The sequence below is a fragment of the Hyperoodon ampullatus genome (genome assembly GCF_949752795.1).
Source record: "Hyperoodon ampullatus genome assembly, chromosome: 2".
NCBI lineage: Eukaryota > Metazoa > Chordata > Mammalia > Artiodactyla > Ziphiidae > Hyperoodon > Hyperoodon ampullatus.
Genome location: NC_136915.1, coordinates 175,795,638 through 175,814,611, shown reverse-complemented (window position 1 = coordinate 175,814,611; position 18,974 = coordinate 175,795,638). Strand labels below are relative to the sequence as shown.

The following is an 18,974-nucleotide window of genomic DNA, read 5'->3' as shown; positions in this document are numbered from 1 at the left end:
GTATCTTTGTCTGGTTTTGGTATCTGGGTGATGGTGGCCTTGTAGAATGAGTCTGGAAGTCTTCTTTTCTCTGCAATTTTTGGGAATAGTTTGAGAAGGATAGGTGTTAACTCTTCTCTAAATGTTTGGCAGAATTCACACATAAAGTCATCTAGTCCTGAACTTTTGTTTGTTGGGAGTTTTGGGGTTTTCTTGTTTTGTTTTGTTTTGCTTTAAATTACTGACTCAATTTTATCACTGGTAACTGGTCTGTTTATATTTCCTATTTCTTCCTGGTTTGGTCTTGGGAGATTGTACAGTTCTAAGAATTTGTCCATTTTTTTCTAGGTTGTCCATTTTTGGGGCATATAGTTGTTTGTAGTATTCTTTTATGATCCTCCAGTGTCAGTTCTGACTTCTTCTTTCTGGCCCTCTTTTTTTCTGGGGGAGTCTGACTAAAGGTTTATCAATTTTGTTTATCTTTTCAAAGAACCAGCTCTTAGTTTCATTAATATTTTCTTTTTTAAGTCTCTATTCCATTTATTTCTGCTCTCGTCTTTATGATTTTGAATAATACATGATGAATAATACTTAGGTCATGATGATGATGACACAAATACATCTCATACAGTTCTTGCCGTGCAGTGATTAGATTTTCACAGGAAGACACTCACACACCTACACAATAGATAAGTTTATTAACTGTATGGAATGATGATTATTTACTATTCACTAAGTGGAAATGAATCATCATAAAGGTCTTCATCCTCACCATCTTCATGTTGAGTAGGCTGAGGAGAAGAAGGAAGAGAAGTTGCTCTTGCTGTCTCAGGGGTGGCAGAGGTGGAAGAGGTGGAGGAGGTGGAAGGGGAGGGAAGACAGTCAGGCACACTTACTGTGAATTTATGGAAATACATCATAATTTCTACTTGACTTTTTGCTTTTTCATTTCTCTAAAAATGTTTCTATATGGTACCAATCCTTCTGCCATTATTTGCTTTAGTTTCAGTGACCCTATCATAGAAGGGTCTATGCTATTAAAAAAAAGCAAAAGCAGTCTTGAAAATTGAAAGTCTTCTCCCCGACTGTCTAATGTCAATTTGTTTTCTGACACTGCATCTTCTATGTCTTCTTCTTTATTGGCTGGCACTGATTCAGAAGCACTCATCTCCATCAAGTTGTACTGTTAATTCCTCTGGTGTGGTGTCTATTAGCTCTTGAAAATATCCATGTCTTGAAGCCCTTCACCCCCAACCTCTTTTTTGTTCCTCCATCTCTACAATCTCTTTCCTTGACTGGCTCAGGCTTTTTCTATAACAGTGACATCTTCAGTGATATAATCCTTCCAGATTTTCATGATGTTTTCTCTATTAGAGTTCTCTTCCATAGCATTGACAATCCTTTCCATAGAGTACCATGTGTAATGAGCCTTGAAGGTACTTAAGGCTACAGGCTGAATTATAGATGTTGTGTCTGGGGGTAAGTAGACCACTTCAATGCCTTTGGAGTCAAACTCATGGGGTTCTGTGTAGCCAGAGGCATTGTCCAATATCAAAAGAACTTTAAAAGGCAGTTCCTTACTGCCAAGGTACTTCCGGACTTCAGGGACAAACCATCAATGGAACCGATCCAGAAAAAGAATTTTTGTTGCCCAGGCCTTCTTACTGTACAACCAAAAGATGGGCAGCTGGTGTTTATTTTTTCCCTTCAAGGGTCCAAGGTTAGCAGCTTTTTTTTTTAATTTAGTTAAATTTTTTATTGACGTATAGTTGATTTACAATGTTGTGCCAATCTCTGCTGCACAGCAAAGTGACTCAGTTATACACACATAGACATTCTTTTTTTTTTAATATATATTCTTTTCCATTATGGTTTATCACAGGATATTGAATACAGTTCCCTGTGCTATACAGTAGGACCTTGTTGTTTATGGCTGGCAGCTTTATACATAAGGGCAGTCCTGATCATAAACCCGACTGCATTTGCAAAACAGTAGTTAGTCTATCTCTTTCTGCTTTATTTTTTTGCTTTTTAAATATTTGGCTGCGTTGGGTCTTTGTTGCTGCACAAGGGCTTTCTCTAGTTGCAGCAAGCAGGGGCTATTCATTGCGGTGCGTGGTCTTCTCACTGTGGTGGCTTCTCCTGTTGTGGAGCACGGGCTCTAGGCGCACGGGCCTCACGAGTTGTAGCATGTGGGCTCCATGGTTGTGGCTCGTGGGCTCTAGAGCGCAGGCTCAGTAGCTGTAGCACACGGGCTTAGCTGCTCCGTGGCATGTGGGATCTTCCCAGACCAGGGATCAAACCTGTGTGCCCTGCATTGGCAGGCAGGTTCTTAACCACTGCTCCACCAGGGAAGTCCACCCTTTCTGCTTTAACTCCTAGTGCTTGCTTTTCTTCCTTACTAACAAGGTTTTTTTGTTTTATTTTGTTTTGTTTTTTGTTTTACCAGAATAGGGCACTTATGTCTGCATTAAAAACCTGTTCAGGTAGATATCCTTTCTCCTCCATGACTTTCTTCATGGCATCTGGGAAGCTGTCTGCTGCCTCTTGGTTGGCAGAAGCGGCTTCTCCTGTCATCCTGACATTTTTTAAGCCAAACCTCTTTTTAAAATTATCAAACCATCCTTTGCTGGCATTAAATTCTCCAGCTTTAGATATTTCACTCCCTTTTGCTTTGTCGTCATATAAATGACTTTGCTTTTTCTCAAATCATATTGGAGTCCATAGGTATGCCTTTCTTATATCAATCCTGCACCCACATAAGAGCTGTATTTTCATTATGAGATAAAAAGATACTTCAAAAAAATGCTAGGTATTCATGCCTGCTGGCATAGCTGCAGCTATAGCTTCACCAATTTCCTTTTCTTTTTTTTACAATGGTCCTTACACTGTATTCATTTATTTATCTTGAAATAGTGGGCAATCACAGCTGAGGACCTCAATCTACAGTACATATCAAGCAATTCAATTTTTTCTTGTAATGTCATGACTTTTCTCTGCTTCTTAGGAGCAATTCTAGCATCACTATGGCACTTCATATGGGCTCCATGGTTTATGGTCTTCCACTAAACACAATGAAAAATACTTGAGAACTGCAAGAGATCACTTTTTACAATGATATGCAATTTACTGGAGATGAACTGATCACATGGAAATGATTACTGTCACACAGCATTTTTAGCAGATACTCACAACACTTGAGCTCATTGCAACAGCAACGGGAGGTTGCTACAAAATTTTTACAGTAGTACAGTGTATACTACAGTTAATTTTATGAAGCTATGATTTAATATGGCATCTTTATGTTTGCTTACACTTCTCTCAATGGCAAATGTATGGACTGTGTTTGTGGAAGTAAGTTTTGATAAATTTTACTACCATAAAATATAGTAGTAAATGATAAAATTGACTATGTCTACATATATCTTATGCATTCATGACATATCTAACTATTTAAATTTTTTAAATATTTCAAGGCTAAGCAATTCATCTGCAAGTTCTTTCAAGTTGTCACAAATTTCCAAAAAAATTTCCAGTGTGTTTATTGAAAAAGAAATCCACATATAAATGGACTTACACAATTCAAACCCGTCAAACCCATGTTGTTCAATGGTCAACTGTAGTTGAGTTTGACTTCCTTTTTTTAAAAAAACCCAATAAATCCAGTCTGATAAGCTCTACAGTGTAGTGTTTAGTTCATTGACATTTAATGTAATTTTAAAAGGACTAGATATAAGTCTACCATCTTGCTATTTATTTTCTACTCTGTTCTTTCTTTCTTGTCATCTTTTCACTTAATTGAGTATTTGTTACTTTGTCAAATTTAATTCCTCTATTGGCTTTTTAGGTATACCTCTTAACACTTTTTTTTTTTTATGGTACACGGGCCTCTCACTGCTGTGGCCTCTCCTGTTGTGGAGCAAAGGCTCCGGACGCGCAGGTTCAGCGGCCATGGCTCACAGGCCCAGCCGCTCCGCAGCATGTGGGATCTTCCTGGACCGGGGCACGAGCCCATGTCCCCTGCATCGGCAGGCGGACTCTCAACCACTGCGCCACCAGGGAAGCCCATCTCTTAACACTTTTTTAAAAGTAATTCCTTCAACTGGACAGCCAAATGCAAAAGAAGAAACTAGACCACTACCTCACATCGTATACAAAAATCAACTCAAAATGGACTAAAGACTTGAAAGCAAGACCTCAAACAATAAAACTCCTAGAAATAAACATATGCAGTATGCTCTGTAACATTGATCTTAGCAATATCTTTCTGGATATGTCTCCTCAGGCAAGGGAAACAAAAGCAAAACTGAACAAATGGGATTATATAAAACTAAAAAGTTTCTGCACAGCAAAGGAAACCATCAGCAAAATGAAAAAACAAATGGGAGAAGATATTTGTAAATCATATATCCATTAATTGGCTAATATCCCAAATATATAAAGAACTCATACAACTCAACAACAAAAAGACACACAACCCAATTAAAAAATGCGCAGCAGAGCTGAATAGGTGATTTTCTAAAGAAGACGTATAGAAGGCCAACAGGCACATGAAAAGATATTCATCACTTATTGTTAGGAAAATGCAAATCAAAACCACAATGACTCACTATCAAAACAAAACAAAACAAACCTCAAAACAACCCAATCAAAAAATAGGCAGGGGACTTCCCTGCCACAGTGGTTAAGAGTCCGCCTGCCAATGCCGGGGACACGGGTTCGAGCCCTGGTCCAGGAGGATCCCACATGCCATGGAGCAGCTGGGCCCGTGGGCCACAACTACTAAGCCTGCATGCCACAACTACTGAAGGCCGCACACCTAGAACCCATGCTCTGCAACAAGAGAAGGCACCACAATGAGAAGCCCGCGCACTGCAACAAAGAGTAACCCCCACTCGCCGCAACTAGAGAAAGTCCATGGGCAGCAGTAAAGACCCAACTCAGCCAAAAATAAATAAATAAATAAATAAATTAATTTAAAAAAAAAAGACAGGTGATCTAAATAGACATTTCTCCAAGGAAGACATCCAGATGGCCAACAGGCACATGAAAAGATGCTCAACGCTGCTAATTATTAGAGAAATGCAGATCAAAACTATAATGAGGTATCATCTCACACGGGTCAGAATGACCATCATCAAAAGTCTACAATAAAAAATGCTGGAGAGGGTGTGGATAAAAGGGAACCCCCATACACTATTGGTGGGAATGTAAATTGGTGTAGCCACTATGGACAACAGTCTGGAGGTTCCTTTAAAAACAAAAAATAGAGTTATCATATGTTCCAGCAACCCCACTCCTGGGTATATATCCAGGAAAGATGAAAACTAATTCGAAAAGATACATGCACCCCAATGTTCATAACAGCGTTATTTACAATAGCCAGGACATGGAAACAACCCAAGTGCCCAGCAACAGATGATTACTTTAAGAAGATGTGAGATTTTATATATATGTATAAAACACACACACACACACACATACACACACTCACACACACACACAGGAATATTACTCAACCATAAAAAAGAGTAAAATATTTACAACAACATGGATGGACCTAGAGAATATCATAGTAAGTGAAGTAAGTCAGAGAAAGATAAATATTATATGATATTACTTATATGTAGAATCTAAAAAGTAATACAAATGAATCTATATACCATATAGAAACAGACTCATAGACACAGAAAACAAAGTTATAGTTACCAAAAGGGAAAGGGAGGTGTGGGGCATATAAATTAGGAGTATGGGATTAACAAAACTACACATAAAATAGATAAGCAACAAGGATTTACTGTACAGCACAGGGAATTATATTCAATATTTTATAATAACCTATAATGGAAAATAATCTGAAAAAAATATACGTATAATTAAATTACTTTCCTATACACCTGAAACTAACACAATATTGTAAATCAACTATACTTCAATTAAAAAAAAACCACAGTGAGATATCACCTCACATCCGTTAGACTGGCTATTATCAAACAGGCAAGAAATAACAAGGGTTGGCAAGGACGGGAGAAAAGGAAACCCTCATACACTGTTGGTGTGAATGTAAATTGGTGCAGCTACTATGAGAAACAGTATGGAGATTCCCCCCCCAAATTAATACTAGAACTACCACATGATCTACCTATCCCACTTCTGTGTATTCATCCAAAGAATACAAAAACACTAATTCAAAAAGATATATGCATCCTTATGTTCATAGCAGCATTATTTAGAATAGCCAAGATATGAAAACAACCTAAGTGCCTATCAATGAATGAATGGATAAAGATATGCTACACACGGACTTCCCTGGTGGCGCAGTGGTTGAGAGTCCACCTGCCGATGCAGGGGACACGGGTTCGTGCCCCGGTCCGGGAAGATCCCACATGCCACGGAGCGGCTAGGCCCGTGAGCCATGGCCACTGAGCCTGCGCATCCAGAGCCTGTGCTCCGCAACGGGAGAGGCTGCAACAGTGAGAGGCCCGCGTACCTCAAAAAAAAAAAAAAAAAAAGATATGCTACACACACGCACTGGAATACTACTCCACGGTAAAAAAAGAGTAGTGATTACCATAAATGTGATACTACTCAGCCATAAAACAGAGTAATGATTACCAGAGGGGAAGGGGTGGGACAGGGGAGGGTGAAATGGGTAAAGGGGATCAACTGTATGGTGAGAGACAGAAACTACACTTCTGGCGGTAAGCCTGCTGTAATGTAAAGAGAAGACAAAATATAATGTATACATGAAACTTACGTTATAAACCAATGTTACCTCAATAAAAGATTTTTAAAAAGTAATTCCTTTACTAGTTCTCAAAGTACAGCCCCACTCCAGCAGCATCAACACCACTTGGAAACTTCTTGAAAAGAAAATTCTCAGGCCCTACCCCTGACCTTCTGAATCAGAAACTCTGGAGTGGGGGGCCAGTAATCTGTCTTTTTAAAGCCCTCCAGGTGATCTGACGCACACTAAGGTTTCTGAATCTCAATATTCTAGGGATTATAATATTCACTCTTTACTTATTACACGCTACTTCAGTTAATACTATATACTCTCACTACAAATTTAAGAAACTTAAACACAACAGTTCCATTTTACACATATATTTACTATTTCTGGTGCTGTTACTCTGTAGTCAAGGTTCCATCTAGTATCATATCCCTTCAATCTGAAAAGTTCATTTGACATAACATCTAGTGTTCTTTTCCCGTAAGAAGTCAGCTGCTGTTTGTATCACTGTTCCTCATATAATGTTGTTTTTCTAATGAATGCTTTCAAGATTTGCTCTGTATTTTTTCTGTATTGTGTCTAATTATGGGTTTTGTATACACGTGGGTTATATGGCTTGGGGTTTACAGTACTGTGGATCTGTATTTTTTTTTTTTTTTTTTTTTGCGGTACGCGGGCCTCTCACTGTTGTGGCCTCTCCCGCTGCGGAGCACAGGCTCCGGACGCGCAGGCTCAGCGGCCATGGCTCACGGGCCCAGCCGCTCCGCGGCATGTAGGATCTTCCCGGACCGGGGCACGAACCCATGTCCCCTGCATCGGCAGGCGGACTCTCAACCACTGCGCCACCAGGGAAGCCCCCACTTTTTATTTTTTTTAAATCGAGTTTGGGGAAGGTGGCCACAATGGCGGAGTAGGAAGTCCTTGAGCTCACCTCTTCCCATCGGCACACCAAAATTACAATATTTACAGAGCAACTATTGATGAGAAAGACCAGAAGACAAGCAAAAATGATCTTCTACAACTAAAGATGCCAAGGAACCACGACCGGACAGGTAGGAGGGGCAGAGACACAGTATAGTCAAGAACAATACCTCCACAAAGAGGAGGATAATAACAATTGCAGAGGTTCTCCCCAAGAAGCAAGGGGTCTGAACCCCACGTGGGTATCTCCAAACTGGAAGTCCTGCACTAGGACGACAAACACCAGAACACCTGCCTTTGAAGGCCAGCAGGGCTTACATTCGGGAGAGCCAGAGGGCTATGGGAAATAGACTCCATTCTTAAAGGGTGCACACAAAATCTTACAAGTTCTAGGACGCAGAGCAGAAGCAGTAATTCAAAAGGAGCCTCGGTTAGACCCACCTGCTGATCTTGGAGAGCCTCCCTGAGAGGCAGGAGCCAAGTGGAGCTTACCGGGGGGAAAGAGACACTTGTGGCAGCCATTTCTGGGAGCTTGTTCAACCACGAGGACACTGGTGCTGGCGAGCGCCATTTTTTAATCCTCCCTCTAGCTTATTAGGGCTGGGAACCGGCCCCGCCCAGCAGCCCGTCTGCACCAGTAATGGGACACCTCAGGCCAAGCAGCTGGCTGGGCGGGGACACAGCCCCACCCACCAGCTGGCCAGCTGGGAGCCCCTGAGCCCACAGCCGCTTCAGGACCTGGACTTATCCACCAGAGGGCCCAGGACCAGCCACTGACACCAACGAGCCTCACTAGTCCCAGGTCCCCAGGGCCCTGCACCAGAGACCCTGGGACCTGGCTTTGCTCACAAGTGAGCCAGCATTAGCCCCAGAATCAGCCTGACCCGCCACTGGGCAGGCACCAGCCACTGGGTCCTGGCCCCGCACAACAGAGACCAACGCACTAACTCAGCGAGTTCCAGGGTCCTGCAGCCAGAGAATTTGGGACTGGCTCCACCCACCAGTGAGCCGGCACTAGCCCCAGGACCCAGGCTCACCCGCCAGTGGGTGGGTACCAGCCTGGGGACCCTCTGGGCCTCAGCCCTACCCACCAGTGGGCGGACACTAGGCCCTGCGGCTAGAGAACCCAGGACCCAGCTCTGCCTACAAGGGGGCCGGCACCAGCGCAGGGATCTGATCCCCTGCGCCCTGTCCCACCCACCACTGGGTGGACAGCAGCCCCAGGACCACCACAGACCTACAGCCTGCTGTGTCTGGATGCAGCCCACAGACCAGCTGGCCAGCACTAGCTCCAAGACCCACTGAGCCCTAGTCCCGCCCACCAGCAGGCTAATGCCAGCTCTGGGACACATTGGGCCCCTCAGCTAGCCGCCCCAGGAACTGCCCCTGTCCACCAGTGATGGGACACTAGCCCAGGGAATACCGGGGGCTCTGGCCTGCCAACAGCAGGCTGACAGCAGGCCACCAGACATATTGGACCCCTCAGCCAGCAGCCTCAGGACCCAGCTCCACTAACCAGCGGGCTGATAACCAGCTTTGGGATATCCCAGGCCCCTACAGACAGCCATGCCAGGAACTATCCCACCCACCAGCACTAGATCTGGGACCCCAGCCTGCAACCACCCACCCCGAGCCCAGCTCCGCCCACCAGTGGGCCAGTACTAGTCCCAGGAACCCCCCACTCACTCCTGCAGCCAGCCACCTTGTGCCCCAGCCCACAGACAGAAGCCTTCCACGAGGCAGGGCCTAGCAACCAACCTATAGGAGGGCCAGCCACACCTATCAGACTGCCCACAAGTAGTCAGGCCACCACAACAGAAGGACCCAGGCAGCCCACACGGGGGGCACCCCTAGAGCACATACCTCTGGTGACCAGAGGGGAGTGCGCTGCTGGGAAGCACAGGAGGTCTCCCACAAAAGGCCACTTCTCCAAGGTCGGCAAATGTAATGGATGCAAGTCAAATCATTATGACCTACACTTTACAGTGTGTATGTCAACTATATCTCGAAAAAACTGAAAGAAAAAATCAAATCTTTTGTCTTTTTTTTCGCACATGCCATTGTGCCTTTCTTCTCCTTTTAAGAACAATAATTACATGTATGTTATTTGCATAATATTGTCCCACAGGTCTCTGAGGCTCTATTAATGTTTTTTCCATTTTTTCCTCCATGTTTTCACAATGGATCATTTATACTGATTTATTCTGAAGTTCACTTACCCTTGGTTTTGCTGTTTCTAATATGCTTTTAAGCCCATTCAGAATTTTTCTTTTCAGACACTATACTTTTCAATTTTAAATGTGTTTTATCTAAGTAATTTCCATCTATCTACCTGTGATATCCCCATTAATTATGACCATATTTACATTTAAGTTCTTGAACATGTTTTATAACAGATATTTTGAAACTAATTCCAGTATCTGAGTCATCCCAGCATCTGTTTTCTATTGATTGCTTTTGGTTTTTACTACAGAACCTGTTTTTATGTTTCTTCATAGGTTTAATAATTTTTTATTGTATGCTGACACCTCCTCTAAACCAAACAGAAACTTTCAAAAGCTCTAGTAGTTGATTCCTACAAACTTTTCTCATATCTTGACATATCCAGTCCCACCTATTCTGCATTGTGACATGAGTACCTACTTACTGACACTGTAAAATTTTCAGTCTTATCAAATAATACTGCCAATCCTTAAATGCTGGAGCACTTAACTTTTAAGGATTTCCTAATTGGGCCTACGTGTCACTCTATTCATGCCAGCATTTCTCTGATTAGTAGTTATATTGTAGACTTTGTACTTATTTATATGGGGTTTTTAGAACTAATATATTTTTTCAGGAATGCTCTCTCTCCCTCACTCTACCTCCACCCCCAGTCCCAGACTAATTTTGTAAAGAGAGAGACCATATATATCATCTGTAACTTCTATACATGGTAGTTTATGACTAAATGCATTCTTCTCTTTTCCAACTGCATTTTATATGCATGATACAGTCTCTTCCTTATTATCTACCTTTCCTTTCATTACCCATTTTTACAATATAATGGAAACATGTACCACTTTTATATCCAGAAAATAATAATATAAATATGTAATTCAAAGTTCCCTTTCCTCCAGAAAATATTCTGATTAATCCAACCATTTTTCAAACTCTTCCAGTACTATTACTGCCCTACCTACCCACTTAACACCTTGTTATTTCTTGTATTACATAAATTGTAATTTTAGATCACCAAATTATTAAGGATTAACTTAAACTTGAGGTTTTGGTGGTAATTTCCCTCAGTGTTGTAACTGAAATGAACACACAGAATCACCACCTACAAATTGACAGAATTTACATCTTTACAAAAGTTTGAGCAAACTACCTACTGAATAATTTAGTTTTATTCAGTCATTAGAAATGGAGTACTTCTAAACCCAAAGATCACAAGAACAATGGTGTTTGTGAACTGACCAGGTAAAAATGGTTAGAAAAGAAAATCAATGATGTGGAAGCAAAAATAGAATTCAAAATGTTTAAAATTTAAACATTATACTTATTTTAAATTTCATCTTTGTGGCAGTTTGCTTTAGTTTATGTGTGGCAGACATTGCTTTGAAAAGGTACACTTTTATCCAATTTCTTTAAAAAACAGACTTCACAGATTAAGAAACAGTAACCTCTACAGAATATTGCTATAGAATTATAGTTTAAGCTTTCTAAATATAAAAGCCATTTGTCCAATAAACGTTATCTTGGTGAAAAACTACAAGTCAAAACAGTAATAAGCTTATCTTCACCTACCTGTAACTTTGGTTCCAATAACCAGGGGCAAAGGAATTTCGTCTGGGAGATCCTTGAACTGTGAAACATCCGCAACTTTCCTTTGTTGTAAGAGCCTTATTTTCTGCCGTTTCTGTTTTAATGCTGATCTCTCTTCCTCAAAAAATGCAGAAGAACATCTAGAATAAATTATAAAAATCATATAAACTGATAACTGTCCTATATAAAAACTTCAAGTCAGACCATTCATCTCACTACTCTCTTTATTCTTCTCATTCTTTTAAGTACTATATTTAAAAATGGGTTCTTAGCAATAATCATTTTCTCTTCAAAGTAAATTACCTTTATATCTTTTTAAGAACAGGACCTTGCAAGACTGAAAGATACATAAGTCAGTCTAGATTATTCCTTCCTACAAAGCAGGAGGATTTGTTCACCATCCTTTGACAAAACTGCACCTGGATCCCAGGTCTCCTCTTAAGAACAACGTTCAGTTTCAATACTCTATTCAAAAGAACATGATATCTTCCCTGTGACCCAGTGAGCCTATCTGTACAGGAATTAAAGATGAGACTTGCCACCGTGTAAACTTTTAATCATATTTCCTGTCTTGAAGTATGAATACTGAATATACTCTTATCTTTAGGGCCTGTCTTATTTCTATTTTCAAATTCTAGGATGAACCAAAGGTATTTAAACAAAGCTTTCAGGCCACGAAATATATATCCATATCACTACAGTCAAGATAATGAACATACAAAGACATTAATCAGCACCCCAAAGTTTCCTTGTGCCACTTTACTATCCTTTGCTTCCTCTCATTTCTATACTCCCACTTCTCAAGCAATCACTAAGTTGCTTTCTGTATTATGTTTCTATCTTCTAAAGTTTTATATAAATGGAATCATCTAGTATATACTCTTTCTTCAGGTTTCTTTCATTCAGCATAATTATTCTAAGATTTGTCCATATTGGTGTATGTATCAGTGGTTCATTTCTTTTTATTGTGACACATCCTATTCTATGGATATATCACCATTTGTTTATCCATTCACCTGTTAGTAGACTTATGGGTTATTTCCAGGTTTTGGCTATTATGACAAAGTTGATATGATCATCTGTGTGTGGGCTTCTGTACAAACATATGCTTTCATTTCTCTTGATTAAAGTAGTGGAAGGGCTGGGTCATACGGTCAATGTGTGTTTAACGCTTTAAGAAATCAAAGAATCCAAATATCACCAAAAAAGATATACAATTAGCAAATAAGCGTATGAAAAGATGCTCCACACTATATGCCACCAGAGAAATGCAAATTAAACGAGATATCACTACACACTTATTAAATTGCTAAAATCTGGAACACGGACAACTTCAAATGCTGGTGAGGATGTGGAACAACAGGAATTCATTCATTTCTAGTGGAATGCAAAATGGAAGACAGTTTGGTAGTTTCTTACAAAACTAAATATACTCTTACCATAAAATCCAACAATCATGCTCCTTGGTTTTTACTCAAATGAGTTGAAAACTTATGTCCACACAAAAATCTGCATAGATGTTTACAGAATCTTTATTCATAATTGCTAAAACTTGGAATCAACTAAGACGTTCTTCAGTAGGTAAAGGAATAAACAAACTGGTACATCCAGAGAATGGAGTATTATTCAGCACCAAAAAGAAGGAGCTATCAAATCATGAAAAGACATGGAGGAACCTGAATGCATATTACCAAGTGAAAGAAGCCAATCTGAAAAGGCTACATTCTGTGTGATCCCAATACATGACATTCTGGAAAACACAAAGCTATGAAGACAATAAAAATATCAGTGGTTGCCAGTAGTTGTGGGGATGGGGAGAGGGGTGAATTGGTAGAACACAGAGGATTTTTAGGGCAGTGAAAATACTCTGTAAAATATAATAATGGTAGATATATGTCACTAAACATTTGTCAAAACCCACAGAAGGTATAATACCAAGAGTGAACTCTAATGGAAACTATGGACTTTGGGTTGTTATGACGTGTTGGTGAAGGCTCATCAGCTGTCACAAATGTACCACTCTGATGGAGGACACTGAGAGTGGAGGAGGCTATGTATGTGGGGCGGCAGTAAACCGGAAATCTCTGTATCTTCCTCTCAATTTTGTTGTAAACCTAAAACGACTCTTAAACATTTAAGTCTTTTAAAACAGAAAGGAACTGCCAAACAGTTTTTTCAAAGTGGTTATACAATTTGTATTCTCATCAGCGGTGTATAAGAGTTCAAGTTTCCCCATAGCCTCACCAACACGTGGTAGGCTTAGTCTAGTAAATTTTCAACACTGTGGTTTTAATTTGCGTTTTTCTAATGACTAATTATGTTGAATATCCTCTCATTGGTTTATTTGATATTCTTATATCATTGGTGAATCATCTGTTCAAATCTTTTGCCAATTTGTTAAATGGGCTGTTTGATTCTTTTTTTTTTTTTGGCTGTGCCGTGCAGCATGAGGATTCTAGTTCCCCAACCAGGGATCAAACCCATGCCCCCTGCAGTGGAAGCATGGAGCCCTAATCACTGGACCACCAGGGAATTCCCGTTTGATTCTTAATACTGAATTTTCAGAGTTCTCCATACGTTCTGGATATAATATACACTTTCAGCAATCAAATTTTATTTAAATAGTATTTTTGCATAGTTAATACATTCATAGCCTTCTAATTTAAAAGGTTCAAAAGGCACTGAAAACTCTAATACCTCTGTCCCTCGGTTTCCTGTCTTCCAGAGGATCATGACTGTAAGTTTTCTACATGTCCTTCATTGATACTTTAGGAATACACAAGCAAAAACTGCTTATGTTCCCTGCTTATCTTCCCCAAATAGCTACAATATGCACTGTTGTGTATTTTGCTTTCTTAAAGTATCTTAGCAATCACTTCTACTACATCAGTACATTAGAAACTTCCTCTGTTTTTTGGTGGGTTTTTTTGGCCATACCACACAGCATGTGGGATGCTGGTTCCCCGACTAGGGATTGAACCCGCGACCGCTGCAGTGGAAGCACAGGGTCTTAACCCCTGGACCTCCAGGGAAGTCCAACTTCCTCTGATTTTAAGTTAAATGATTTCAGAGTTTTCTACTATTTTGAGGTACCATACTTTAATTAATCATTCCTCTATTTATGGACACTTAGGTTTTTGCCAATCTTTTGCTTCTACAAATACTACTGTACATGTCATTTTACCCAGGTACAAGTATTTCTGTGATCTAAATTCGCAGAAGTACTAGGTTACAGGGTATGGAAATTTGTAAATTTGACAGATATTACCAAATTGCCCTCCACAGAGGTTATATAAATTTAATCTCTCACCACCAATAGTGACTTTTTCACCACACCATTGCCAACCCAACATATTAAAACTTTAAGGACTCCACTGATCTGACAGTTAAAAACAGCATTCTGATTTTATATTTGATTTTATATTTCTCACTATGAGTAAGATTGAACTGTTTTCATCTGTTCAGAAGAGCCATTTCTTTTTCCTTTCTTATGTACTGTCATATAAACAGACACTTTTATTATAGGTTATTTGACTTTTTTTATCGATTCATACATAGTTCTTCATATATTTGGAAATTAGTCCTTTGTCTGTGATAAGAATTATAAATATTTCTGTTATTGTCTTTTGACTTTGTTTATGGATTTTTTGTAGGGGGCAATGCAAAATGTTTTTATTTTTATGAAGTCAAATTTATCGATATTTTCTTTTATGGTTCCTAGCTTTGGAGCCTGTTAGAAAGATCTTCTCCAATTCAAGATTAAGCAAAACTCTCCTACAGGTTCCTCTAGTGGTTTTACTGTTTCATTTTAAAAATGTGAATCTCTGATCCTTTTCAAATGTTTCCTGGTATAAGGTATGAGATATGAAACCAACTTGTATTTTCTTAGATTGCTTCAGAGTGGTCTCAGTATCCATTAAATAAGTAATTTAACCCCTCTCTCCCCTGTGTGCTTGAGACGCAACCACTGTTATCATGTATTAAATTCCTGTAGACATCTTTGATTCTATCTGGACTTTCTCTCTCTCTCTCTCTTTTTTTTAGTTTTAATTTTATTGGAGTATAGTTGATTTACAATGTTGTGTTAGTTTCATGGGCTTTCTCTCCCTTTAAATTCATCTTCTATGCATGTACCACTATAACACCATTTTGATTATGATCACATTATATCTATTTTAATAGGTGATAATACATACTACATATGTATATATGATACTACATAGTCTCCCTTTATTACTTTGCTTCTTCATAATTTTCCTGGATCTTCCTGCTTGATTTCTCCTCTTATATGTGAATTTTAGAATTAGTTGATCTAGTTTAAAGTAAAAAAAAAAAGCAGGGGGGCCTACTGATATTTTTATTGGGACTGATTTTAGAATGCTGAGTATCCTAATCCAAGATCATCTATGTCTTCCCATTTCCTCATTTGTATCCTGCACATTTCCTGTTAAGCTCCTCCTTGGTATTTTATTTTACTTTTTTTTTTTTAGGATATTTTGAAAGGTATATTGTATCAATAATTTGTAGTGTACCTCAACTTCCTCAGAGAAAATAAAAACTATAAACTTTTGTTGAAAATAAAGACTTAATTTCAACTATTAATCTACCTTGATGAAGTAAAGGACTATAAAATTCAACAATGTTATGGTAACATAAGAAAGGATAAATTAATAAGAGAAATATTATGATGACAAACTGCAGAATTATAACTAAACAATAAAATAAGGAGTGACTAATATCTCATTCTGACAATAATTAGAAACACTATGGCTTAATTTACTCAAACATGTAAAGTCACAGCAAAAAGCCCCCAAATGACCTAAAGTAATTACCAAAGACCATAAATTACCTGTATGAAACACACTAACATAGCACATTTTGATTTGTTCTTATAAATGAGGGAAATATTTAAAACATCAGCAGCAATGTCAACTTTCAATACAAGGGATAAAATATTACCAGTTCAATGAAAAGTTCTCCTTGAATTTCATTACTATCTACAGAAATCATGAAAACTAAATTCCATACCTACTTGTCCAAGTCACTTTATAGTTCCAAGTCTTCTCTGAATTTCCCCACCATTTAAACTGAAAAAGTCTTACACATGCTTTTACTAGGCAGACAGACATAATATGAGACTAATGATGTATACTGCAAAATTTCACTCAAAAGTAATATAAAGGTTTTCTGATGTGTTAAGGAAGCAAGATAACGCTAGAAAAGGAAAAGCAGTTTAACATGAAAAGTAATTCTCAGGAAGTAACATATTGGATATATTCACTTGATTTGTTTTTACATAAAGTAAAACATGCATTTGTGGAAAGGCTCTTGAGGTGATAAAAAGAGTTTTACAAAAGGTAATAACAATGTATGCGGGACATCGGGGAAGATGGCGGAAGAGTAAGACACGGAGATCACCTTCCTCCCCACAGATACACCAGAAATACATCTACATGTGGAACAACTCCTACAGAACACCTACTGAACACTGGCAGAAGACCTCAGACCTCCTGAAAAGCAAGAAACTCCCCACGTACCTAGGTAGGGCAAAAGAAAAAAGAAAAACAGAGACAAAAGGATAGGGACGGGACCTGCACCAGTGGGAGGGAGCCGTGAAGGAGGAAAGGTTTCCACACACTAGGAAGGCCCTCCACGAGCGGAGACTGCGGGTGGCGGAGTGGGGGAGCTTCGGGGCCGCGGAGGAGAGCACAGCAACAGGGGTGCGGAGGGCAAAGCAGAGAGATTCCTGCATAGAGGATCGGTGCCAACCGGCACTCAACAGCCCGAGAGGCTTGTCTGCTCGCCCTGCTGGGGCGGGCTGGGCTGGGAGCTAAGGCTCGGGCTTTGGTAGGAGCGCAGGTAGAGGACAGGGGTTGGCGGCGTGAACATAGCCTGCAGGGGGTTAGTGTGCCACAGCGAGCCGGGAGGGAGTCCGGGAAAAAGTTTGGACCTGCCGAAGAGGCAAGCGACTTTTTCTTCCCTCTTTGTTTCCTGGTGCGCGAGGAGAGGGGATTAAGAGCGCTGCTTAAAGGAGCTCCACAGACGGGCGTGGGATGCTGGGGCTGCTGCTGCTGCCGCCAAGAGGCCTGTGTGCGAGCGCAGGTCACTGTCCATGCCCCTCTTCCGGGGAGCCTGTGCAGCCCGCCACTGCCGGGGTCCCAGGATCCAGGGACGGCTTCCCCGGGAGAGCGCATGGCGCGCCTCGGGCTGGTGCAACGTCACACTGGCCAATGCCGCCGCAGGCTCACCCCACACTCCATACCCCTCCCTCCCCGTGGCATGAGTGAGCCAGAGTCCCTTTAACCCCGTCCTGTCTGAGCGAAGAACAGATGCCCTCTGGTGACCTATACGCAGAGGCGGGGCCAAATCCAAAACTGAGACCGGGAGCTGTGAGAACAAAGAAGAGAAAGGGAAATCTCTCCCATTAGCCTTAGAAGCAGTGGATTAAAGCTCCACAATCAACTTGATGTACCCTGCATCTGTGGAATACATGAATAGACAACGAATCATCCCAAATTGAGGAAGGGGTCTTTGAGAGCAAGATTTATTCCCCTTTTCCTCTTTTTTGGGTGTGTATGTGCATGCTTCTGTGTGAGATTTTGTCTGTACAGCTTTGCTTCCACCATTTGTCCTAGGGTTCTATCCGTCCGTTTTTTTTGTTTGTTTGTTTTTTGTTTTAATTTTTTTCCTTAATAATTATTTTTATTTTAATAACTTTATTTTATTTTACTTTATCGTCTTTCTTTCTTTCTTTCTTTCCTTCCTTCCCTCCTTTAGACAACAAATCATCCCAGATTGAGGAGGTGGACTTTGAGAGCAAGATTTATGATTTTTTCCCTTTTCCTCTTTTTGTGAGTGTGTATGTGTATGCTTCTGTGTGAGATTTTGTCTGTTTAGCTTTGCTTCCACCATTTGTCCCAGGGTTCTATCTGTCTGTTTTTTTTTAAAACTTTTTTCTTGATAATTATTTTTTATTTTAATAACTTTATTATACTTTATCCTATTTTATTTTACTTTATCTTCTTTCTTTCTATTTTCCTTCCTTCCCTCCTTCCTTCCCTCCCTCCTTTCTTTTTTTCCTTTCTTTCTTTCTTTCCTTCATTCCTTCCTTCTTTCTTCCTTTCTTCTCCTTCTAATTCTTTCTTTCTACTTTTTCTCCTTTTTATTCTGAGCCGTGTGGATGAAAGGCTCACGGTGCTGCAGCCAGGAGTCAGTGCTGTGCCTCTGAGGTGGGAGAGCCAACTTCAGAACACTGGTCCACAAGAGACCTCCCAGCTCCATATAATATCAAGCGGCAAAAGTCTCCCAGAGATCTCCATCTCAACACCAGCACCCAGCTTCACTCAACGACCAGCAAGCTACAGCGCTGGACAACCTATGCCAAACAACTAGCAAGACAGGAACACAACCTCACCCATTAGCAGAGAGGCTGCCTAAAATCATAGTAAGTCCACAGACACCCCAAAACACACCACCAGACGTGGACCTGCCCAACAGAAAGACAAGATCCAGCCTCATCCAACAGAACACAGGC

The 18,974-nt window shown here is 40.3% G+C and overlaps 1 protein-coding gene across 4 annotated transcripts in view; it reads right to left on the bottom strand.

Moving 5' to 3' along the window:
* Nucleotides 1-18,974, bottom strand: part of LIN9 (lin-9 DREAM MuvB core complex component) — a gene marked incomplete at both ends in the record, with an annotated part of 101,884 nt that overhangs the window by 54,215 nt on the left and 28,695 nt on the right. For all 4 annotated transcript variants that reach the window (XM_079726458.1, XM_079726459.1, XM_079726460.1 and 1 more), the window contains one exon: nt 11,423-11,580. In XM_079726458.1, coding sequence (XP_079582584.1) covers nt 11,423-11,580 — 158 coding nt within the window. The remainder of the gene's footprint in view (nt 1-11,422; nt 11,581-18,974) is intronic.